This window comes from Neomonachus schauinslandi, chromosome 1 (assembly GCF_002201575.2).
Source record: "Neomonachus schauinslandi chromosome 1, ASM220157v2, whole genome shotgun sequence".
NCBI classification, from domain to species: Eukaryota; Metazoa; Chordata; class Mammalia; order Carnivora; family Phocidae; genus Neomonachus; species Neomonachus schauinslandi.
The window spans coordinates 155,568,660-155,595,003 of record NC_058403.1 but is presented as its reverse complement, the minus strand read 5'-3'; the positions used below and the strand labels follow the sequence as shown (position 1 = coordinate 155,595,003).

At 41.2% G+C, this 26,344-nt stretch overlaps 2 protein-coding genes across 2 annotated transcripts in view; one reads left to right on the top strand and one right to left on the bottom strand.

Moving 5' to 3' along the window:
* The first annotated feature begins 1,858 nt into the window (after positions 1-1,858).
* ALDH1L1 (aldehyde dehydrogenase 1 family member L1) overlaps positions 1,859-26,344 on the top strand; it is a 103,998-nt gene continuing 79,512 nt past the window's right edge. The window contains exons 1-2 of the mRNA XM_044912678.1: positions 1,859-1,980; positions 13,010-13,080. The gene's annotated coding sequence lies outside the window, so the exon portion shown is untranslated. The remainder of the gene's footprint in view (positions 1,981-13,009; positions 13,081-26,344) is intronic.
* On the bottom strand, positions 25,607-26,082 carry LOC110585006 (low molecular weight phosphotyrosine protein phosphatase-like). The gene is given in 2 exon segments (XM_044916180.1): positions 25,607-25,980; positions 25,983-26,082. Coding segments are annotated over 2 exon segments (474 nt in total).

Below are 26,344 nucleotides of genomic sequence, written 5' to 3'. Positions count from 1 at the left end.
GGAGGGGGTTCTAGAAGTCTCTTTTCACTTAGTACTATCTCTGTTCCTTTCAGTCCAAGTTGGCACTGTTTTGTCAATGTAATTCTTTTGAAAACTTTGTGTCTTCTGTGAATCTTATTGAGGTTTGTTCCTTTAGCCAACTGGCAGACCCACACATGTCTTTGAGATAAACCCTGCTCTACCTTGGGCTTCTGCTGAATGGCAACTTCAAGTGTCTTGGAAGTCCTACTGTTTAACCAAATACTCTGAAGTGCCACTTTTGATCCTTTTAAGGACTTAACAAAGGATGTTTAGCCACCCCCTTGGCTTTATCATGCCATCTCTTCCTGGCATGGCCCCGCATTACATCTTTGCCGGGAAACCATTTGTTAATTTTAGCATCATTTGACATCTGGGAACTTTCAAAATCAGCATTCTTTTTTATTTAGTAGTCTCTCTTTTGGCTTATTTCTCTTCTCTCACATTTTAGTATAAGCAGCAATAAGAAGCCAGGAGGCACCTTCAACATTCTGCCTGGAAATCTTAGCCAGATCATCCGGTTCATCTGGCGCATTTTCTATTTTCTATGTGACCGCATAAACTTTCTGTGTAAACTCCCCTCCTCTCCAGCTCCATGCGCTGCTAAGGCTGTGGGTTCTTCCCTGACTTCCTGACACTTTTAAGGGTGTCCAATCTCCCAAGCCCATTTTTTCAGGATTTCCGGTCACCTATCCTTCTGCCTTCTCTATTCTAGCCTCAAAGCTCTGCTCATGCTATTTTCCCAGTCCAGGCCCCTGACAAAAGTGAACACATTCTACAAGTTTCCTGTCCTCAAAGAGTTGTAGTAGCTGGAGAGGCAGATTAATAACCAAATAATGAACTAAAAAAATGTCAGATATGCAGTAAGTGCTGTGCAGGAAATAAAAGAGTGAAGTGATGGGGACTGGCTGAGAAACTTCTTTAGATTGTGTGACTTGGAAAAGCTTCTCTAAGGCTCTGGATCAGATATTGGATATATCAGCTACGATGTGAAGGCAGGGGCATGCCTCTGTAGTATTTGAGAGAGGAACATTCTGGCAAGGGCCAGTGTAAAGGCCCTGAGGCCAGAACACACTCGAATGTTCAGGCACTGTGTAGAGGTCCAGGTGGCTGAGCTCAGGTGGAGAGAATCTCAGAAGGAGCGAGGCTAAGAAGGCCATAGCAGAGTCCAACAGCAGGTGTGGCAGGAAGGGCATGCTTGGTGGCTTGTCCAGGAGCCACTGGACATGGGCTCACAGTCAGAAAACAATGTGCAGATTTATCTTCCTCTGTATTCTCTTTTCTGGACTTTGGCCCAGAGTGGGACAGATAACCCTGCCTGGGACAGGGGAGGCATCGGGGCACCAGACTAGGTGGAAGGGAGCAAAAAGAAGAATTGTCTAGAGGGAGGCCTGGGGCTGCACCAGGCAGGAAGAGCACTGGGCAGGCAGAAACCCCATTATTCACCTGGACACAGTTACTGTCTTTGGCTCTGCCCTTGTCCATTGCAGACGGTAGGAACTTGGCACATTATTCTTGAATGAGTGAGTGAGAGTGAAATTATCAGGGTTGGCGAGTTTCTTCCCACCAACTCAGCCTTGCAGATATCCCTAACCGCCAGACACTTGAGCCTTTTCGAAGCCCTGTGAATTCTGAAGGGTCCATAGCAAGTCCTTTCGCCTGTAAATGCAAGCAAGCCCAGAGAGGGTGAGTGACACGCCCAGGCCACACTCACACAGCCAGTGAGAGCCCTCCCCACCCCTGCCCAGGGCGACATTCCGCCCGCCCCGCGCCCCGCCCCTCTGGCCTCAGCCTGGGGCCCCTCCCTTCTGAGGCTCTGGCCTTGGCGGAGGCTCTGGGACAGGCAGGGGCGGGTCCCACCTCTCCGCTGCCCTGGGCCGGCCTGCGCCAGCCTCTGTCCCCCGACCGAGGCTCTCAGAGGTCCCTTCTGGCCCGCGACTCCTGTGCCTCCTCCCGCGCTTGGTGAGTCCCCCCACCCCCAGCCCCGAGCCCCGACCCTCCGAGGGAAGGAGGCTGCCAACTCGCGACTCCAGGGTTTCTGGGCTCGGGTCCCCCAGTGGGGGCGCCTGGTGGACGCACGAGCTTCGCTGCGGGGACGCAGGGCCTGGGGTCCAGGTCCGGGATTCCCCCTGGGGCAGCCGAGCCTCCAGCTTAGCCAGGGGTCCTCAGGCTAAAGGGTTTGGGCTCGCCGAGGATCCAGCCGGGCCGGGTGGGCAGGGCGCTTTACCGAGCCCGCTCAGCCCTGTGAGGCGGGCGTTATCTAACTGAGGATCAGAGAAAGAAAGGGACAAGTCGAAGGTGACAGGGCTGGTCCGTGGCGGAGGGGCCCTCGGTCTGCTGGGCTAAGTCCCTCACCCCATTCTCGGGAGTGGAAAAGATTGCCCCCCCCCCCGCCCCGATTGGCCAAATCTGGGGGCCGGGCACAAGGGCCTTTTGTGATTGGAGAGTTTCCACCCCCTCCCCCTCCGCCGTCCCTAGTGCACAAGAGCATTGACCCCTGGGCCCCAGCTTGACCCCAACACAGTTCTTGAGGTCGCGCTACTTAGAGCCCAGCCCCTCCTCCCCGCACCTGTTCAGGTCCCTCATTTGTCACCTCCCTAGAAGAGGCAGGAATATCCCTTAGGTGCAGATGGAGACAGAATTTAACAAGTATGCTCAGACGCTGAGTTAAGGGTGGTGGCCTTTGGCTTCAGGTGACTATTTTCTCCCTACTCCCTCGCTTCTCAGTGATCTTGGTCAAGTTTCTCAAACTCTGACTCTTAGTTTCTTTGGCTAAAATTGGGGTGGAGGGATAAATACTAAGTTGCTTCAGAATGACATGAGATTATGCACTTTGGACCTGGGAGACCTTCTATGAATGTGGGCAGCTGTCCCTTATACGAGTATTAACCTTCAGGACAGTGTTGGGAGACAATCTTGTGACATCTCGTTTGGAGACAAGCAAATTGAGCCTTAAGAGTTGAAAGCGATTCCTTAAGGTTGATTACAGGTCTGCAGGCTCAGGTGTTCTGGGGAGCCTGTACCATGGCCAGCCCCTGTGCACAGGATAGTGGGAAAGACAGCAGATGAAACAGGACCCCCCAGGGACCCTGCTGTGGGAGGGACACAGTAGCCTCCCTGCCAGGTGCCTAATGGAGCAGACTGATTGCCGAAGAAGAGTCAGCTTTGCTCTCCCTTGCCTCTCCTGCCCCCCCTCCCCTGCTGCACCCAAGGCAGCTAGTGGAATGGGATGCCTTGGGGCTGTGCCCTGCAGCTTGGCTGAGCCTCTCCCCGCTACTAGAGCTGCATTCTTCTGCAGGCTCCCAGGACCACAGCTTGAGAACAAGTGGCCCCGAGCTGCTGCTCCTGCACAGTGCCACCCAGCTTGGGCGAGTCTGAGAGCTGGGACCTGGTAAAGTGGGGGAGTGAGTTTTTTGTGTCACGGAGTCAAAGAATGAATCTCTAGGACAAAAGAGAGTGAGTAAAGAGAGTTTTATTAAGCAAGGATACAGAAAAAGTTCTCAGGAGTGAGAGGGGTCCTTACAGGGTTGCCACGGAGGGCTTTTAGGGTTGGTTTTTTATTGAAGACTAACCAGGTAACTTAAATCCTTTTAACATCTCTAATGATAGCACCATTCAATAAGGACTAGTGATTACACCTTTAACAACTTACTTCCTTTTTAGGGTCTGGTAATTCTTTGTTGGTCACAAGTAACTGTTATAACAAGACCCCACTTCTGACACCTAGGGGCAGGGTGGTCTCGTTTGTTCCCTTATCTCTGATTTTCTTACAACTCTGCATTTTTGGGATTTCTGTGAGCCGGATCCCGTGGCCCCTGAACTATCTCTCCCTACCTAGCCCAGCCTGTCCCTTAATGAGACCCTTCAGATGTATATCTGTGGGTCATACACGTGGGGGATGATTGCCAACATGTATCTTGGGGGGGGGGGTAGAGATAAAGGAAGTTTCCAAAGGAATTTTTATATGTTAAAGTAGACTTACAGGGTCCTGGAGGTCAGGCTAAGATTGCCTTTTGCCCTTAGCAAAGTGTCACAGTCCAGGCAGTGAAGTCACTAGGGGACTGCCACTCTGCCTGTTTCAGGGACTTGGCAATGAGCTCTAAGTAGCAAGGAAATTTCACTGGGGAGCGAGGTCTGAGCTGGGTGCTTGGGGTAGGAAGCCTGGGAAGCCCTGACAGTCCTCCTGCTGCCAGGGCAGCCCCAGAGTGTACCCACGCAATGCCGGGGGCAACGGTGCTGAGCACGCCAACTCAGGAAGGAAGAAGAGGCTTGTAGGCTGCCTGCCAGCCAGCCCAGCTGCCCGGCAACAGCTCTGTAGTCCCTTCGCTGACTCCGCCCCCTTGTGGCTCCTGATCTTTTCCGAGGCCAAAGGTCCAGATTGGCTGAGGCCCCTCCCAGAGCACCTGTGCCTGCCAAGCTCAGCTTCCTTGTATTGTGACAACAGCCCCCCTGGTGGCTACCCTGACTCTACCTCCCCGCTTCCAAAGGGATCTTTTTTGTACTGCTTTACTTTCCCGCAAGTAATATATGCTCAGGATAGAAAAAGCCAGAACATTCTGGTAAAAAAAGATAATTACTGTCATTGAAAATCCCCCAAACCCAAACACTCTACTCAGTGACATTTAACATTTATGTGTGAATCCTCCCAGGTTTTTGCGCTGCAAGTACCCAAACATACACACACACACAGCACTTTTAAAAATCATGGTGGCTTGTTATCTGTTGGGGTGTCGTGGCCTACATATTCCTGGTGGTGAAGCAAAGTGTGTTGCCCTAACCGGCTGTATGGCCCACCCAGTGTGAATGTATCATAATTTTACAGTACTCATGCCTTTATTTGCTCACCCAAACATAATTTAGAAGTGAAAATGCTGAGTCAAAAGAAAAGAACCATTTCTAGGATTTTTATATTTATTGCCAAATTTTCCTTTAGAGGATTTGCGCCAATTTGTTATCCCATTAGTGCGACAGGAGAGTGTTCATTTTCCCATAACCTAGACAACATCAGATATTTACATAGTCTTAAGTGCCTTCCAATTTTATAGGAGAAAAACAGTCCCTTGTTTTATTATGCATTTATTTGATTAATTGTAATTTGAACACGTTTTTATTCATCTTCTGGCAATGGGCTTTTATTCTTTTGGCAAATTGCTTCAGATACATGTAAAATCTCCCTGCATGAAAATTTATCACATGCTTCCTTTATGTTTTTCTTTTAGAGTCAAGTTTCTAAAGCCCATGATGTTTTCTTCCTATATTTGATTTTTAAAATATTTATCTTAACCCAATTGAACTGCATTTTAAAGTAAGAATGTGAACTATAGACCTAGATTTGTTTGTTTATTTAAATTAGTTTTTAGAACAATTTTAAGTTTACAGAACAAGTGAGCAGAATACAGAGTTCCCACATGCTCCCTCAGCCCCCATGCTCCTCCACTGTCCCAAATATATAAGTAACACCTTGCATTAGCACTAATGTGTGGCACACTTGTTACTCTTGAGGAGTGGATATTGATACAGTATTCTTAAAGTCCATAGTTCACATCACTCTTTGTGTTATGTATTCAGTGGGTTTTGACAAATGTATAAGGACCTGCATCTGCCATTATAGTAGGTAACTGTGAAAAAATCTCCTGTGTTCCACCTGTTCATTCCTCTCCCCCCTCCTCCAAGCCCCTGTCAAACACTAATTTTTTCTCCCTAGTTTTGAGACTGTTATTATAGTTACAATAATACAGTATGTAGCCTTTTAGAATTGGCTTCTTTCACTTAGCAATAGGCATTAAAATTCCTCTGTATCTTTTCATGGCTTGATAGCTCACTTCTTCTTAGCGTAGAATAAAATCCTATTGTCTGGATAGACCACAGTTTACTTACCTACTCACCTACTGAAGGACATCTTGGTTGCTTCCAAGTTTAGGTAATTATGAATAAAGCTGCTATAAACATCTGTGTGCAGGTTTTTGTGTGGCCCTAAATTGCCAACTCATTTAGGTAAAGACTGTGGAGTGTGATTGCTGAATTGTATGGTAAGAGTGTGTTTAGTTTTCTTAAGAAACTACCAAACTATTTTCCAAAGTGACTGTACCATTTCTCATTCCCACCAGCAATGAATGAGAGTTCCTATTGCTCCACCTCTTCACCAGCATTTTGTGTGGTTAGTGTTTTGGATTTTAGTCATTCTAATAGATTTGCAGTGGAATCTCATTGTTGTTTTAATTTGCAATTCCTAGTGACATGTGATGTTGAACATCTTTTCATATATTCATTTCCCATTGGTATTGCTTCCTTGCTGAGGTGTCTGTTCAGATCTTTCCAATTTTTAGTTGAATTGTTTTCTTATTGTTGAGTTTTAAGAATCCTTTGTATATTTTGGATACTACTCCTTTATCAGATGTGTGTTTTGCAGATTTTTCCCCCTCTCTGTGGCTTGTCTTTTGCAGAGCAGTTTTTTAATTCTAATAAAGTTCATTTTATCACTTTTTTTCTTCGATGGTTTTGTTGTTGTATCTAAAAAGTCAGACCCAGCATCATCTGGATTTTCTCCTATGTTATCTTCCAGGAGTTTTATAGTTTTATCTATAAAATCTCCTGTGTTCCACCTGTAATGGTATGTAAAATGTAAATTTTACATGTGATTGATGTATTGATTCGAGGGTATTTTTTTTAATGTGGATGTCCATTCATTCAAGAATTATTTGTTGAAAAGTCTATCTTTTCTCTATTGAATTGTCTTTACTACTTTGTCAAATATCAGGTGACTTTTTGTGTGAGTCTATCTTCTATTTGTCTACTCTTTTGCCAAAATCACACTGTCTTGATCCCGAAGTTGGGTAGTGTCAGTATTTTGACTTTGCCCCTCTCCTTCATTATTATGTTGGATATTCCAGGTCTTTTGCCTTTAGTATAAACTTTAAAATCAGTTTGTTGCTATCCACAAAATAACTTGCTGGGATTTTCATTGAGATTGTGTTGAATCCAAAGGTCAAATTGGAAAGAACTGATATCTTGACAATATTGAGTTTTCCTAATATCTCCACTTATTTAGGTTTTATTTCACTTCCTTAATTAGTCTTGTGGTTTTCCTCACATAGCTCTTTTACATATTTTGTTATATTTACACATAAATAATTCCAATTTGGGGTGATAATGTAAATGATATTGTGTTTTTAATTTCAAATTCCAATTGTTTATTGCTGGCATATAAGAAGCGATTGACTTTTGCATATTAACTTTCTCTCCTGTAACCTGAACTTATTAGTTCCAGTAGTTTTTTGTTGATTCTTTGAGATTTTCTATATAGACAATCATGTCATCTGTGAACACAGTTTATTTCCTTCTTTCCAATCTGTATAGCTTTTATCACCTTTTCTTATTTCTTTGCTAGAATTTCCAGTAGGATTTTGAACAGAAGTAATGAAAGGGAGCACCCTTGACTTGTTTCTGATCTTAGTGGGAAAGTTTCTAGTTTCTCACAATTAAGTGTGATGTTAGTTATAGGGTTTGTTTGTTTGTAGATGTTCTTTATCAGGTTAACTTCCTCTCCATTCCTAGATTGCTGAGAATTTTTATCATGAATGAGTGTTGGATTTTGTCAAATACTTTTTCTGCATCTATTTATGTGTTCATATGATTTTCCTTCTTTGTCCTGTTGGTGTAATCTATTACGTTAATTGACTTTTGGATATTGAATCTGAATCTTAAATGTTTGGTGGAATTTCCCAGTGAAGGTTGGTGCTTTCATTTTGGAAAAGTATTAATTATTGATTCAATGCCTTTAATAAATATAGGCCTATTTCTATTTTTCCTTATATAACTTTTGGTAAATTGTGTCTTTTTTATTAACATATAATGTGTTATTTGTTTCAGGGGTACAGGTTTGTGATTCGCACAATTCACAGCGCTCACCATAGCACATACCCTCCCCAATGTCCATCACCCAGCCACTCCATCCCTCCCACCCCCCACCACTCCAGCAACCCTCAGTTTGTTTCCTGAGATTAAGAGTCTCTTATGGTTTGTCTCCCCCTCTGGTTTTGTCCTGTTTCATTTTTTCCTCTCTTCCCCCTGGTCCTCTGCCTTGTTTCTCAAATTCCACATATCAGCGAGATCATATGATACTTGTCTTTCTCTGATTGACTTATTTCCCTTAGCATAATACCCTTTAGTTCCATCCATGTCATTGCAAATGGCAAGATTTCATTCCTTTTGATGGCTGCATAATATTCCATTGTATATATATACCACTTCTTCTTTATCCATTCATCTCTCGATGGACAGCTGGGCTTTTCCCATAGTTTGGCTATTATGGACCTTGCTGCTATAAACATTGGGGTGCAGGTGTCCCTTCGGATCACTACATTTGTATCTTTGGGGTAAATACCCAGTAGTGCAATTGCTGGGTGGTAGGGTAGCTCTATTTTCAACTTTTTGAGGAACCTCCATACTGTTTTCCAGAGTGGCTGCACCAGCTTGCATTCCCACCAACAGTGGGAAAGGGGAAAGGGTTCCCCTTTCTCCGCATCCCCGCCAACATCTGTCGTTTCCTGATTTGTTAATTTTAGCCATTCTGACTGGTGTGAGGTGGTAGCTCATTGAGGTTTTGATTGGGATTTCCCTGATGCCAAGCGATGTTGAACACTTTTTCATGTGTCTGTTGGCCATTTGGATGTCTTCTTTGGAAAAATGTCTGTTCATGTCTTCTGCCCATTTCTTGGTTGGATCATTTGTTCTTTGGGTGTTGAGTGTGTTAAGTTCTTTATAGATTAAGGATATTAACCCTTTATCTGATAAATCATTTGCAAATATCTTCTCCCATTCCATCAGTTGTCTTTTGGTTTTTATTAACTGTTTCCTTTGCTGTGCAAAAGCTTTTTATCTTGATGAAGTCCTAGTAGTTCATTTTTGCTTTTCTTTCCCTTGCCTCTGGAGATGTGTTTAGCAAGAAGTTGCTGCGTTCGAGGTTGAAGAGGTTGCTGCCTGTGTTCTCCTCTAGGATTTTGATGGATTCCTCTCACATTGAGGTCTTTCATCCATTTTGAGTCTATTTTTGTGTGTGGTGTAAAGAAATGTTTTAGTTTCATTCTTCTGCATGTGGCTGTCCAATTTTCCCAACACCATTTGTTGAAGAGACTGTCTTTATTCCACTGGACATTCTTTCCTGCTTTATCAAAGATCCATTTCTGGGCTCTCTCTTCTGTTCCATTGATCTGTGTATCTGTTTTTGTGCCAGTACCTAATGTCTTGATGATTACAGCTTTGTAATAGAGCTTGAAGTCTGGCATTGTGATTCCACCAGCTTTGGTTTTCTTTTTCAACATTCCTTTGCCTATTAGGGGTCTTTTCTGCTTCCATACAAATTTTAGGATTATTTGGTCCAGGTCTGTGAAAAAAGTTGATGGCATTTTGGTAGGGATTGCATTGAATGTGTAGATTGCTCTAGGTAGCATAGACATTTTAACAATATTTATTCTTTCAATCCATGAACATGGAATGTTTTCCATCTGTTTGTGTCTTCCTCAATTTCTTTCCTAAATGTTCTACAGTTTTCAGAGTACAGATCCTTTACGTCTTCAGTTAGGTTTATTCTTAGGTATCATATGGTTTTTGGTGCAATTGTAAATGGGATCAGTTCCTTAATTTCTCTTTCTTCTGTCTCTCATTGTTAGTGTAAAGAAATGCAACTGATTTCTGTGTATTGATTTTATATCCTGCCATGTTGCTGAATTGCTGTATGAGTTTTAGCAATTTTGGGGTGGAGTCTTTTGGGTTTTCTACGTAAAGTATCATGTCATATGTGAAGAGTGAGAGTTTGACTTTTTCTTTGCCAATTTGAATACCTTTTATTTCTTTTTGTTGTCTGATTGCTGGGGCTACGACTTCTACTTCTATGTTGAACAGCAGTGGTGAGTGTGGGCACCCCTGTTGTGTTCCTGCTTTTAAGGGAAAAGCTCTCAGTTTTTCCCCATTGAGAATTATATTTGCTTGGGCTTTTTGCAGATGGCTTTTATGATATTGAGGTATGTTCCCTCTATCCCTACACTGTGAAGAGTTTTAATCAAGAAAGGATGCTGTATTATATGCAAAATGCTTTTTCTGCATCAATGGAGAGGATCATATGGTTCTTGTCCTTTCTTTTATTAATGTGATGTATCACATTGGTTGATTTGCACATGTTGGACCACACTTGCATCCCAGGAGTAAATCCCACTTGGTCATGGTGAATAATCTTTTCAATGTACTGTTGGATCCAATTGGCTAGAATTCTGTCGAATTTTTTGGCATCGTGTTCATCAGGGATATTGGTCTGTAATTCTCCTTTAAAATATTTATTTATTTATTTATTTATTTATTTATTTATTTATTTATTTAATTGAGAGAGAGAGTACGAGTGGGGAGGAGAGGGAGAAGCAGGCTCCAGGACCCTGGGATCATGACCTGAGCCAAAGGCAGAAACTTAACTGACTGAGCCACCCAGGCGCCCCTGTAATTCTCCTTTTTGATGGGGTCTTTGGTTTTAGGATCAAGGTAATGCTGGCTTCATAGAATGAGTTTGGAAGTTTTCCTTCCATTTTTATTTTTTGAAACAGCTTCAGTAGAATAGGTATTATTTCTTCTTTAAGTGTTTGGTAGAATTTCCCTGGGAAATCATCTGGCCCTGGACTCTTGTTTTTTGGGAGGTTTTTGGTTAGTACTTCAACTGCCTTGCTGATTATGAGTCTGTTCAGTTTTTCTATTTCTTCCTGTTTCAGTCTTGGTAGTTTATAAGTTTCCAGGAATGCATCCATTTCTTCCAGATTGCCTAATTTTTTGGCATATAGTTGCTTATAATATGTTCTTAAAATTGTATTTCCTTGGTGTTGGTCATGATCTCTCTTCTTTCATTCATGATTTCATTAATTTGGGTCCTTTCTCTTTTCTTTTTGATAAGTCTGGCTAGGGGTTTATCAATCTTAATTCTTTCAAAGAACCAGGTTCTATTTTTGTTGATCTATTCTACTGCTCTTCTGGTTTCTATTTCATTGATTTCTCCTCTAATCTTTATTATTTCTCTTCTTCTGCTTGGCTTAGGCTTTACTTGCTGTTCTTTCTGCAGTTCCTTTAGGTGTAAAGTTAGCTTGTATATTTGAGATTTTAAAAAAATTTTTGAGAGAGACTTGTATTGCAATGTACTTCTCTCTTAGGACCGCCTTTGCTGTATTCCAAAGGTTTTGAACATTTGTGTTTTAATTTTCATTATTTTCTATGAATTTTTTAAATTATTCTTTAATTTCATGGTCGACCCATTCATTCTTTAGTAAGATGGTCTTTAACCTCCACGTGTTTGAGTTCCTTCCAAATTTCCACTTGTGATTGAGTTCAAGTTTCAAAGCACTGTGGACTGAGAATAGGCAGGGAATAATCCCAATCTTTTGGTATCAGTTGAGACCTGATTTGTAACCCAGGATGTGATCTATTTTGGAAAAAGTTCCATGTGCACTTGAGAAGAATGTGTATTCTGTTGCTTTAGGATGGAATGTTCTGAATATATCTGTGAAGTCCATCTGGTCCAGTTTGTCATTCAAAGCCCTTGTTTCCTTGTTGATCTTCTTAGATAATCTGTCCATTACTATGAGTGGGGTGTTAAAGTCCCCTACTATTAATGTATTATTATCAATATGTTTCTTCAATTTGGTTATTAATTGGTTGATATAATTGGCTGCTCCCAAATTAGGAGCATACATATTTATAATTGTTAGTCCTTGTTGGGTAGACCCTTTAATTATGATACAGTGTACCTCTTCATCTCTTACTATGGTCTTTGGTTTAAGATCTAATTTGCCTAATATGAGAATTGCTTTCCTAGCTTTCTTTTGAGGTCCATTAGCATGATAAATTGTTCTCGACCCCTCACAATCAGTCTGGAGGTGACTTTAGGTCTAAAGTGAGTCTCTTGTGGACAGTATATGGATAGGTCTTGCTATTTTTTTCTTTACTTTTAATTTTTTTAATGGTTTAATGAAGTTGAAGTCTTTGGTTTAAAATCTAATTTGTCTGATATAAGGATTGCCACCCCAGCATTCTTTTGATGACCATTAGTGTGGTAAATGGTTTTCCACACCCTCACTTTAAACCCAGAGGTGTCTTTGAGTCTAGAATGAGTCTCTTGCAAGCAGTATATTGATGGGTCTTATTTATTTTTGTTTTTTGTTTTTTTTAACCACTCGACAGCCTGTCTTTTGATTGGGGCATTTAGCCATTTACATTCAGCGTAACTATTGAAAGGTATGAATTTAGTGCCATTGTATTCCCTGTAAGGTGACTGTTACTGTATGTTGTCTGTGTTCCGTTCTGGTCTATGTTGTTTTTAGGGTCTCTCTTTGCTTAGAGGACCCCTTTCAATATTTCTTGTAGGGCTCGTTTTGCGTTTGGAAGTTCCTTTAGTTTTTGTTTGTCCTGGAAGTTTATTATCTCTCCTTCTATTTTCAATGACAGCCTAGTTGGATATAGTATTCTTGGCTGCATATTTTCTCATTTTGTGCTCTGAATATATCATGCCAGTCCTTTCTGGCCTGCCAGGTCTCTGTGGATAGGTCTGTTGCCATCTAATGTTTCTACCATTTTTGGTTACAGATCTCTTCTCCCGAGCTGCTTTCAGGATTTTCTTTGTCTCTGAGACTTGTAAGTTTTTACTATTAGATGTAGGGGTGTTGACTTATTTTTATTGATTTTTAGGGGGTTTCTCTCTGCCTCCTGGATTTTGATGCCTGTTTCCTTCCCCAAATTAGGGAAGTTCTCTGCTATAATTTGCTCCATTATACCTTCTGCCCCTCTCTCTCTTTCTTCTTCTTCTGGGATCCCAATTATTCTAATATTGTTTCATCTTATGGTATCACTTATCTCTCAAATTCTGCGCTCATTATCGAGTAGTTTTATATCTCTCTTTTTCTCAGCTTCTTTATTTTCCATCATTTGGTCTTCTATATCACTAATTCTCTCTTCTTTCACCTAGGAACTCAACTGGAGATTGAAGAAAAGAATAGCAGCAACTCTCTGAACAGAAAAGTGACCACTTTCTGGAAGGTAGGACATGTGGAGAAGTGAATCCAAGGCAATATTCGGGAGGATAGACAGCAGGGGAGGGGTCCTCTATCGGCCACTAAGTGGAGGGGGGGGAGGTGTGTGGAAGCCTCGCTGGGACAGTGTGGTCTCAGGACACTTGGGGCCACAGAAAGACTGGGGGTGCCTGAGTGCAACAGAGCTCCCAGGTATCAGAGCGGGGAAACTGGCTACAGAGATGGAGCCAAGGAGTGGGCTCTCAGCTCGGGATTGCCATGAACCACGATCTGTGGCACAGTCGGGCCACTGCTACTCCAGCAGGGACCCAACAAGCAGCAGACCCGGGGAGACTCTCCTTCCTCCCCCGGGAGGAGTGGTGTGGGAGCACACCGCAGGAATCTGCTGGGTTTGGAGACTCCACACGTGGTCGTGTGCCAGAGATAGAAACGCTAGGTCATGGGCCAGGTGAGCACAGAGTGGGGCCAGAGACCAGGGAGATGGGAGTGACTGCTTTTCTCTGGGGGCTCACAGAGGAGCGGGGCCCTGAGTTCCCGCTCCTCCGGGGCAGACACTGGGAGGCTGCCATTTTCACTCTCATCCTCCAAAGCTGTACTGAAAGCTTGCAGGGAACAAAAGCTTCTGAGAGCAAACCCAAGCAGATTACTTAGCCCAGACCAGGCAAGGGCGGGGCAATTCCGCCTCCAGCAAAGACATTTGGGAACCACGGCAACAGGCCCCTCCCCCTGAAGACCAGCAAGAACAGCCAGGCAAGACCAAGTTTACCCATGGATGAGAACGGCAGAACTCCAGTGCTAGGGGAATACAGCACACAGAATTCGTGGCTTTTTTCCTCCTGATTCTTTAGTCTTTCAAAGTTAAGTTTTTTAATTTTCTTTTTCTTTTTCTTAAATTTTTCTTTTTCCCTTTCTCAACCAACATCTTATCAATCCATTTTTTAAGAATCTTTTTTATTTTTCATTTTTAGAGTCATATTCTATTCCTTCATAGTAGTTAACCTTATTTTTGGTATACATATAAGTTGTTTTCACTTTAAAATTTTGGGATACAGTTTCTTCTACCAGACCAAAATACACCCTAAATCTCTAGTGTATGGCTTTGTTCTACTCTCCTGCCTGATCACATTCTCCACCCCCCCTGTTTTTCTTTTTTAATTCCTCTACTTTCTTTTTTCAAACCACTTCCTTTCTTATTAACTCCTTTTATAAAATCTTTCATAATTTTCATCTTTATAATCATATTCCATCCCTTCATTGTATTTACCCTTATTTTTGCACATATATAAGTTTTTCTTTCTTTAAAATTTTGAGAGGCACTTTCTTCTAACAGACCAAAATATGCCCAAAATCTAGTGTGTGTCACTGATCTATGCACCATTGGATCATATTTGATCATATTCTCTTTTTTTTTATATCTTTTTTCTTTTTCTAGTTTTTCTTTTTTCTTTCTTTCCCCCCCAGTTTCAGGTCTCTTCTGATTTGTTTAGTGTATATTTTCCCACGGTCATTGTTACCCTGTTAGCATTTTGTTCTCTCATTCATCTGTTGTCTTCTGGACAAAATGACAAGATGGAAAAAATCACCTCAAAAAAAAGAACAAGAGGCAGTCCGACTGCCAGGGACCTAATCAATATGGACATTAGTAAGATGTCAGAACTAGAGTTCAGAATGATTATTTTAAAGATACTACCTGGGCTTGAAAAAAGCATGGAAGATATTAGAGAAACCCTTTCTGGAGAAATAAAAGAACTCAAATCTAACCAAGTTGATATCAAAAAGGCTATTAATGAGGTGAAATAAAAAATGGAGGCTCTAACTGCTAGGATAAATGAGGCAGAAGAGAGAATTCGTGATATAGAAGACAAAATCATGGAAAATAAAGAAGCTGGGAAAAAGAGATATATAAAAACCACTGAATCACGAGGGCAGAATTCGAGAGATAAGTGATACCATAAGATGAAACAATATTAGAATAATTGGGATCCCAGAAGAAGAAGAAAGAGAGAGGGGGGCAGAAGGTTTATTGGAGCAAATCATAGCAGAGAACTTCCCTAATTTGGGGAAGGAAACAGGCATCAAAATCCAGGAGGCAGAGAGAAACCCCCTAAAAATCAATAAAAATAAGTCAACACCCCAACATCTAATAGTAAAAACTTACAAGTCTCAGAGACAAAGAGAAAATCCTGAAAGCAGCTCGGGACAAGAGATCTGTAACCTACAAGGTAGGAACATTAGATTGGCAACAGACCTATATCCACAGAGACCTGGCAGGCCAGAAAGGACTGGCAGGATATATTCAGAGCACTAAATGAGAAAAATACGCAGCCAAGAATACTATGTCCAGCTAGGCTGTCATTGAAAATAGAAGGAGAGGTAAAAAGCTTCCAGGACAAACAAAAACTAAAGGAATTTCCAAACGCAAAACCAGCCCTACAAGAAATATTGAAAGGGGTCCTCTAAGCAAAGAGAGACCCTAAAAGCAACATAGACCAGAAAGGAACACAGACAATATAAAGTAACAGTCACCTTACAGGCAATACAATGGCACTAAATTCATACCTTTCAATAGTTACCCTGAATGTAAATGGGCTAAATGCCCCAATCAAAAGACACAGGGTATCAGAGTGGATAAAAAAACAAGACCCATCAATATGCTGTCTCCAAGAGAATTATTTTAGATCCAAAGACACCTCTATGTTTAAAGTGAGGGGGTGGAAAACCATTTACCATGCTAATGGACACCAAAAGAAAGCTGGGGTGGCAATCCTTATATCAGGCAAATTAGATTTTAAACCAAAGACTATAATAGAGATGAGGAAGGACACTATATCATACTTAAAGGGTCTATCCAAGAAAAAGAGCTAACAATTGTAAATATCTATGCCTCTAACAGGGGGGCAGCCAATTATATAAGGCAATTAATAACAAAAGCAAAGAAACACATCAACAACAATACAATAATAGTAGGGGACTTTAACACCCCCCTCACTGAAATGGACAGATCGTCTAAGAAAAATATCAACAAGGAAATATAGATTTTAAAAGACACACTGGACCAAATGGACTTCACAGATATATTCAGAACATTCCATCCCAAAGCAACAGAATACACATTCTTCTCTAGTGCCCATGGAACATTCTCCAGAATAGATCACATCCTAGGTCACAAATCAGGTCTCACCAGTACCAAAAGATTGGGATCATTCCCTGACTATTTTTGTACCACAATGCTTTGAAACTAGAACTCAATCACAAGACAAAAGTCAGAAAGAACTCAAGTACATGGAGGTTAAAGAGCATCCTACTAAAGAATGAATGGGTCAACCAGGAAATTAAAGAAGAATTTTAAAAAGCCATGGAAACCAATGAAAATGAAAACACAACTGTTCAAAATCTTTGGGATGCAGCAAAGGCAGTCCTGAGAGGAAAGTATATAGCAATACAAGCCTTTCTCAAGAAACAAGAAAGGTCTCAAATACACAACCTAACCCTACACCTAAAGGAGCTGCAGAAAGAACAGTAAATAAAGCCTAAACCCAGAAGGAGAAGAGAAATAGTAAAGATCAGAGCAGAAATCAATGAAATAGAAACCAAAAGAACAGTAGAACAGGTCAATGAAACCAGGATCTGGTTCTTTGAAAGAATTAATAAGATTGATAAATCCCTGGCCAGACTTATCAAAAAGAAAAGAGAAAGGACCCAAATAAATAAAATTATGAATGAAAGAGGAGAAATCACAACCAACACCAAAGAAATACAAACAATTATAAGAACATATTATGAGCAACTCTATGCGAGCAAATTAGATAAGCTGGAAGAAATGGATGCATTCCTAGAGATGTATCAACTACCAAAACTGAACCAGGAAGAAATAGAAAACCTGAACAGACCTATAACCACTAAGGAAATTGAAGCAGTCATCAAAAATCTCCCAAAAAACAAAAGCCCAGGGCCAGATGGCTTCCCAGGGGAATTCTACCAAACATTTCAGGAAGACTTAATACCTATTCTTCTGAAACTGTTCCAAAAAATAGAAATGGAAGGAAAACTTCCAAACTCATTTTATGAGGCCAGCATTAGCTTGATCCCAAAACCAGACAAAGACCCTATCAAAAAGGAGAATTACAGACCAATATCCCTGATGAACATGGATGCAAAAATTCTCACCAAAATACCAGCCAATAGGATCCAACAGGACATTCAAAAGATTATTCACCATGACCAAGTGGGATTTATCCCTCGGCTACAAGGTTGGTTCAACAACTGCAAATCAATCAATGTGATACAACACATTAATAAAAGAAAGAACAAGAACCATGTGATCCTCTCAATAGATGGAGAAAAAGCATTTGAAAAATACAGCATCCTTTCTTGATCAAAGCTCTTCAGAGTGTAGGCATAGAGGGTATACACCTTAATGTCATAAAAGCCATCTGTGAAAAACCCACAGCAAGTATCATTCTCAATGGGGAAAAACTGAGATCTTTCCCCCTAAGGTCAGGAACATGGCAGGGATGTCCACTAACACCACTGCTATTCAACATAGTACTAGAAGTCCTGGCTTCAGCCATCAGACAACAAAAAGAAATAAAAGGCATCCGAATTAGCAAAGAAGAATTCAAACTCTCACTCTTTGCAGATGATATGATACTTTATGTGGAAAACCCCAAAGACTCCACCCCAAAACTGCTATAACTCATACAGGAGTTCAGTAAAGTGGCAGGAGATAAAATCAATGCACAGAAATCAGTGGCATTCCTATACACCAACAACAAGACAGTAGAAAGAGAAATTAGGGAGTCCATCCCATTTACAATTGCACCCAAAACCATAAGATACCTAGGAATAAATCTAACCAAGGAGGCAAAGAATCTGTACTCAGAAAACTATAAAATACTCATGAAAGAAATTGAAGACGCCACAAAGAATGGAAAAATGTTCCATGCTCATGGATTGGAAGAACAAATATTGTGAAGATGTCAATGCTACCTAGAACAATCTACACATTCAGTGCAATCCCTATCAAAATACTATCAACTTTTTTCAAAGAAATGGAACAAATAGTCCTAAAATTTGTATGGAACCAGAAAAGACCCCGAATAGCCGGAGGAATGTTGAAAAAGAAGAGCAAAGCGGGTGGCATCACAATTCCGGACTTCAGGTCTGTTACAAAGCTGTCATCATCAAGACAGCATGGTACTGGCACAAAAACAGACACATAGATCAATGGAACAGAAGAGAGAGCCCAGAAATGGACCCTCAGCTCTATGGTCAACTCATCTTTGACAAAGCAAGAAAGAATGTCCAATGGAAAAAAGAACGTCTCTTCAACAAATGGTGTTGGGAAAATTGGACAGCCACATGCAGAAGAATGAAACTGGACCATTTCCTTACACCACACACAAAAATAGACTCAAAATGGTTGAAAGACCTCAATGTGAGACAGGAGTCCATCAAAATCCTAAAGGAGAACACAGGTAGCAACCTCTTCGACCTCAGCTGCAGCAGCTTCTTCGTAGAAACATCACGAAAGGCAAGGGAAGCAAGGGCAAAAATAAACTATTGGGACTTCATCAAGATAAAAAGCTTTTGCACGGCGAAAGAAACAGTCAACAAAACCAAAAGACAACCGACAGAATGAGAGAAGATATTTGCAAATGACATATCAGATAAAGGGCTAGTATCCAAAATCTATAAAGAACTCATCAAACTCAACACCCAAAGAACAAAGAATGCAATCAAGAAATGGGCAGAAGATATGAAAAGACACTTGTCCAAAGAAAACATCCAAATGGCCAACAGACACATGAAAAAGTGCTCAACATCACTTGGCATCAGGGAAATCCAAATCAAAACCTCAATGAGATACCTCCTCACACCAGTCAGAATGACTAAAATTAACAATTCAGGAAACGACAGATGTTGGTGGGGATGTGGAGAAAAGGGAATCCTCCTACACTGTTGGTGGGAATGCAAGCTGGTACAGCCACTCTGGAAAACAGTATGGAGGTTCCTCAAAAAGTTGTAAATAGAGCTACCATACGAACCAGCAATTGCACTACTGGGTATTTACCCCAAAGATAAAAATGTAGGGATCCAAAGGGGTACATGCACCCTGATGTTCATAGCAGCAATGTCCACAATGGCCGAACTGTGGAAAGAGCCAAGATGTCCATTGACAGATGAACAGATAAAGAAGATGTGGTATTTATATACAATGGAATATTATGCAGTTCTCAAAAGGAATGAAATCTTGCCATTCACAAAGACGTGGATGGAACTGGAGGGTATTATGCTGAGTGAAATAAGTGAATCAGAGAAAGACATGTATCATATGACCTCACTGATATGAGGAATTCTTAATCTCAGGAAACAAACTGAGCGTTGTTGGAGTGGTAGGGAGTGGGAGGGATGGGGTGGCTGGGTGATGGACACTGGGGAGGGTATGTGCTGTGGTGAGCGCTGTGAATTGTGCAAGACTGATGAATCACAGTCTTGTACCTCTGAAACACAGTATATGTTAAATACATACATTATATGTTAAAAGAAGAAGATAGTAGGAAGGGAAAAATGAAGGGGGGAAATTGGAGGGGGAGACGAACCATGAGAGACTATCGACTCTGAGAAACAAACTGAGCATTCTAGAGGGGAGGGGGGTGGGGGATAGGTTAGCCTGGTGATCGGTGTTAAAGAGGGCATGTATTGAATGGAGCACTGGGTGTTATATGCAAACAATGAATCATGGAACACTACATCAAAAACTAATGATGTAATGTATGGTGATTAACATAACATAACATAACATAAAATAAATAAAATAAAATAATCATGAGAAAAAACCCCTCCAATTCTATATATAATTTTCCCCTAGTGCTGGAGTTTTACAGTCTTGTGTCTTCCATAAACTTGCTCTTCACCTCTTCTGGAGGAGGGGCCTGCTGTGCTGATTCTCAGGTGTCTTTGCCTGCCCCTTGCCAGGGAGCCAGGCTCAGTGTTAAGCTGTTTTTGGTTGCTCTCTGTGGCTTTTTTTCCCTGAAGCCTTTCAGTGCCTCCTTAGAAGATCAAAATAAAAATGGCTATGCCCTGATCTCCAGCCCCAGAGCCAAAAGATCATGGTCCCCTCTCTTCAGTAAACCCTCAGGGATAAGTGGTCTTCACTTTTGTGTGTGCCAAATGCTGCTGACTCTTGGGTTGTGCACTCACACTGATCCTCCCTGGGGGAAGGCAGAGGGTCCTGGGCTTCTGCACTTTGTAGGGCCCTGGCACGGAAAGTGGTCTCGGGATCATGTGTGCACCCGCTCCATCCCTACCCAGGGAAGGTGGAGGGTCATCACTTTCCTGTCTTTTGCAAGGCTCTGGCACTGAGAGATGTCCCCCGGTCATGTGCACACATGCTCCGCCCCTCCCAGGGCAAGAAGGTTGGTCCCCACATTCCTGTCCTTTGTAGGGTCCCCATATAGAGAACAGTCACCTGGTGGGGCCATGGCTCATGGTTTATGGTGAAGGGGGCTGAGAGTCCCCTCCCAGTCTCGCTGGGTGTAAACAGTTTCCCCACTTCACTGCTTGGGAACTCTACTGGCTCAGGCACCCCCATTCTTTCTGTGACTCCAGGGATCCTGAGACCACACTGTCCCACTTAGAATTATGCCCCGTTTCACCATCTGAGCACCTTTCATGCAGGGATATCTCTCACTGGAGCAGATTTCTAAGGGTGCTGATTTTGCCCTCTGGGGCTATATCACTTTCTGGTAGCTGGCTTACTGAGGCTTCCCCCAACCCCCGCCAATTACCTTCTGATATATCCCCTCTGAATCATTTCTCCACACATCCTACTTTGCAAAAAGTGGTTGCTTTTCTACTTGTAGAGTTCCAAATACTCTTTTCTTACATCTTGGGTTGAATTCATGGGTGTTCAGGATGATTTGATAGTCATCTAGCTAAATTCAACAGACCAGATGAAACATGGTTCCCTACTCTTTCACCATCTTGCCTCCTCTAGCAGCCCTGGGTATTGTATGAAAGCAATGAATCACTGAATTCTACACCTAAAACTTTAAAAAATGTATGAAACATCTAGGAAATAGTTTAACCAAAGAAGTGAAGGTCTTGTACAATGAAAATCATAAAACATTACTAAAGGAAATTAGACAAGACCTAAATAAATAAAGACACGCTATGTTCATGGGTAAAAAGCTTTAATATGTTTACAATACTACTCAAAGTTATCTACAGATACAACACAATCCTTATCAAAATTTCAAGAGCCTTTTAGGCAGAAATAGAAAAGCCAATCCTAAAACTCTGATGTAATTGCAAGAGGCCCTAACTAGTCAAAACAATCTTGAAAAAGAATACATTTGAAGAACTCACTTTCTTTTTGTTTGTTTGTTTTTTTGGGTTTGTGTGTGTGTGTGTGTGTTTTGTTTGTTTGTTTTTGAGAACTCACTTTCTGATTTCAAAACTTACTACAAAGCTACTGTAATCAAAACAGCATCACCCTGATCAATGGTTAGAAGTGGGAGTCTAGAAATAAACCCATACTTGTCTGGCCAATTGGTTTTTAACAAATCCACCAAATGGGGAAAGATTAGTGTCTTCAATAAATGTTGTTGGGGCAACTGGATTTCCACATGTAAAAGAATGAAGTGGGATCCCTAGCACACAGCATGTACAAAAACTAACTTAAAATTGGTCAATCATCTAAATGTAACAGTTAAATCATAAAACCCTAGAAGAAAAGATAGGGGTAAATCTTCATGATGTTGTGTTTGGCATTGGAATTTTAGATATATACCAAAAGCAACAAAAGAGAAATAGGTAAATTTGACTTCACCAAAGTTAAAAGCTTCTGTGCAGCAAAGGATATTATCCAGAAAATGAAAAGACCACTTTCAAAATGGGAGAAAATATTTGCAAATTATATATGTGAAAAGGTATTAATATTCAAAATTTATAAAGAATTCCTACAACTCAAAAACAAAAAGACAACCCAATTATATAATATACCTAGGAGTGGAATTGCTGAGGAATATAGTAATTTTATGTTTGGATTTTTGAAGATCTCCAAACTGTTTTCCACAGTGACTGCACCATTTTACATTCTTTACCAGCAATGTATAATAGTTCTAATTTTCCACATCTTTGCCAACACTTGTTTTCCCTTATTGAAATATTATAGACGAACCAAAGTAGATATGAAGTGATATTTCATTATAATGGCATTATAATTGGCATATAATTTCATTATAATTGACATTTCCCTACTGACTAATAAGGTTGAACATTTTTTTATGTGCTTATTGACCATTTGTATATCTTCATTGGAGAACTGTCCATTCAAGTCTTTTTTTCATTTTTAATTGTTTCACAAAAGAGATATTCAAACAGATACTTGGTTTCATTTTTTTATTTTTAAATTTTTATTTTTAAATTTTGTATTTAAATTCAATTTAATTAACATACACTGTCGTGTTAGTTTCAGAGGTAGAATTCAGTGATTCATCAGTTGCATACAACACCCAGTGCCCATTACATCAAGTACCCTCCTTAATGCCCATCACCCAGTTACCCCATCCCCCCAGCCACCTCCCCTCCAGCAACACTCAGTTTGTTCCCTGTAGTTAAGAGTCTCTTATGGTTTGCCTCCCTCTCTGTTTTCATCTTACTTATTTTTCCTTCCCTTCCCCCATGTTCATCTGTTTTGTTTCTTAAATTCCACATATGAGTGAAATCAATGGTATTTGTCTTTCTCTGACTGATTTATTTTGCTTAGCATAATACCCTCTCGTTCCATCCATGTCATTGCAAATGGAAAGATGTCGTTCTTTTTGATGGCTGAGTAATATTCCAGTGTGTGTGTGTGTGTGTGTGTGTGTGTGTATTTTGGCAATTGTGGACATTGCTGCTATAAACATTGGGGTGCATGTACCCCTTCGAATCACTATGTATCCTTTGGATAAACACCTAGTAGTGCATTCCTGGGTCATAGGGTAGTTCTATTTTTAACTTTTTTTAAAAAAGATTTTATTTATTTATTTGATAGAGAGAGACACAGCAAGAGAAGGAACACAAGCAAGGGGAGTGGGAGAGGGAGAGGGAGAGGGAGAAGCAGACTTCCCGCTGAGCAGGGAGCCCGATGTGGGGCTCCATCCCAGGACCCTTGCTGGGATCATGACCTGAGCCAAAGGCAGATGCTTAATGACTGAGCCACCCAGGTGCCCCTATTTTTAACTTTTTGAGGAACCCCTGTACTGTTTTCCAGAGAGGTTGCACCAGTTTGCATTCCCACCAACAGTGTAAGAGGGTTCCCCTTTCTCCACAACCTTGCCAACATCTGTTGTTTCCTGAGTTCGAACAGATACTTGTATACCAATGTTCATTGCAGCATTATTCACTATAGCCAAAAGGTAGAAATGGCCCAGTGTGCATCAATAGATGAATGGATGTATACAGACATGCACGCACATGCATACACACAAATAGATAAAATTCCTTCATAAAAAGGAGTAAAGTTCTGACACATGTTACAACATGCTTAAACCTTGGAAACGTTGTGCTAAGTGAACTAAGCCAGATACAAAAGGAAAATATTGTATGATTCCACTTATATGTTATACCAAGAATAGTCAAATTTGTAGAGACAGAAAGTAGATTAGAGGTTAACAGGGGATACTGATGGTGGTTGGAAATGGGAAGTTATTGCTTAATAAACATAGAGTTTCTGTTTGGGGTGATGAAATAGTTGTGATGCTTACACAATACTGTGAATGTAAAAAATGTCTGAACTGCACATTTAGAAATGATTAAAATGGCAAGTTCTTTTTTTTTTTTTGCATTTGTAAATATTTTATTTATGAACTTTTTTTTTTTTTTTTTGGTAGTTTTTAATTTTATTATATTATGTTAGTCACCGTACAATACATCATTAGTTTTTGATGTAGTGATCCACGATCCATTGTTTTCATATAATACCCAGTGCTCCATGCAGCACGTGCCCTCCTTAATACCCATTACCAGGCTAACCAATCCCCCCTCCCCCCTCCCATCTAGAACCCTGTTTGTTTCTCAGGTCCATAGTCTCTCATGGTTCATCTCTCCCTCCAATTCCCCCTCCCCTATTTTTCCCTTCCTTCTCTTAATGTCCTCCATGTTATTCCTTATGTTCCACAAATAAGTGAAACCATATGATAATTGACTTTCTCTGCTTGACTTATTTCACTTAGCATAATCTCCTCCAGCCCCATCCATGTTGATGTAAAAGTTGGGTATTCATCTTTTCTGATGGCTGAGTAATATTATTGTATATATGGACCACATCTTCTTTATCCATTCATCTGTTGAAGGGCATCTCGGCTCTTGCCACAGTTTGGCTATTGCGGACATTGCTGCTATGAACATTGGGGTGCATATGGCCCTTCTTTTCACCACATCTGTGTCTTTGGGGTAAATACCCAGTAGTGCCATTGCTGGGTCATAGGGTAGCTCTATTTTTAACTTTTTGAGGAACCTCCACACTGTTTTCCAAAGTGGCTGTACCAACTTGCATTCCCACCAACAGTGTAAGAGGGTTCCCCTTTCTCCACAACCTCTCCAACATTTGTTGTTTCTTTCCCTGTTCATTTTTGCCATTCTAACTGGTGTAAGGTGGTATCTCAGTGTGGTTTTTTTTTTTTTTGTATTTTTATAATTTCCCCAGTTTATTTTGAAAACAATCTTTTCTGCCATATATCCATATGAATTTTAGATTAGTTACCTCCAAGTGCACAGAAATTACCTGTATTTGTCTATAAATTAAGCACTGATGAAAGAATACTTAATGTCTCAATATTTAAGCAGCTCGACATAAAAGAACTTTCCCCGACTTTTTAATTATTTTTTCCCACCTAGGCTAATCTATATTTGACATTTGGGTTCTACAGGCATTGAAAAACAGACACATTCCTCAAACAGACAGTAAGATAAACCAGCATACAGTGTCCTTCTTTCTGGCTGTAACTTTCCAGAGGCAAAATGGTTCCAATGGAATCAAGCTGACTTCCTGATGAAATAAACTAGCAGGTTGGAAAGGTTCTGCAGACTAACACCTTAACTCTTCTATGTAAACAGTGTGCACTGCGAGCAAGGGTGAGTCTCGGCTGGGAGCTCCCGTGAATGGGCTGCTGGGGCTGGCTTGTGCAGACAGCGGAGGACAGGGTCCCCATCGGTCGTCCGCAAACTTGAGGAAGAGGCAGAACTCGTGTGCCGGAAAGGGACGCTGGATGTCCTCATGCTCTGGTGCCTGTTCTATTTTGTTTGTTCCACTATTTTTGTAACTGGGGCAAAGCGGGAGGTTCAGCGGGTCTAAGAACTCCTCGCATACCCCATAAACTGTCTGGATGAAACATTTTTATTCATTTGTCTGTCAGATACAATAACTGATTTCCATCTACAATTATTTAAGGTAAGAAACCAAGGGTCAACTGAAGAAACAGCTGCAGCCTCACAGCAGAGCCTGCGGGGCCCAGCCTGGGGCTGCAGGGAGAATGGGTGTGGCATTAGCGGGCCTTCTCCAGGAAGGTTCTGCAGCACCTCACACACTGCTGGTAGACAGTCTCAAAGTCGGACTCATTCCCATAATAGGGGTCTTCAATAATGAGATGATTTTGTGGATCATAGCTCCCAAGTAGTTCAATTTTAGCTTTGCAGTTTTTAATTTGATTACTTTTTCTATTCAAGTCTCTCAGATTGCTTTCATCCATACATAGTATATAATCAAATGTGGCAAAGTCTTCCTTGGTAACCTGTCTTGCTTTATGGGCTGTGTTAATGCCATGATTTCTGAGGAAGCTCAGAGTTCTTGGATCTGGTGACCGGCCCACGTTCCAGTCAGAAACAGCGCCGCTATCAATGACCCAATGATCTGAAAGCTTTTGTCAGTTACAAGTTTTCTGAAAAATGCTTCTGCAATGGGTGACCGACAGATGTTACCCAGACACACGAAGAGCACAGACTTCGGCAACTGCTCAGCCATCTTCCCGCGGGCACACCCAGGCACCCACTCTCAGTGTGGTTTTGATTTGGATTTCCCTGATGGCTAATGATGATGAACATTTTTTCATGTGTCTGTTAGCCATTTGTATGTCTTCTTCAGAGAAGTGTCTGTTCATCTCTTCTGCTCACTTTTTGACTTCATTATTTGTTTTTTGGGTGTTGAGTTTGAGAAGTTCTTTATAGATTTTGGATACCAGCCCTTTATCTGTAGTGTCATTTGCAAATATCTTCTCCCATTCTGT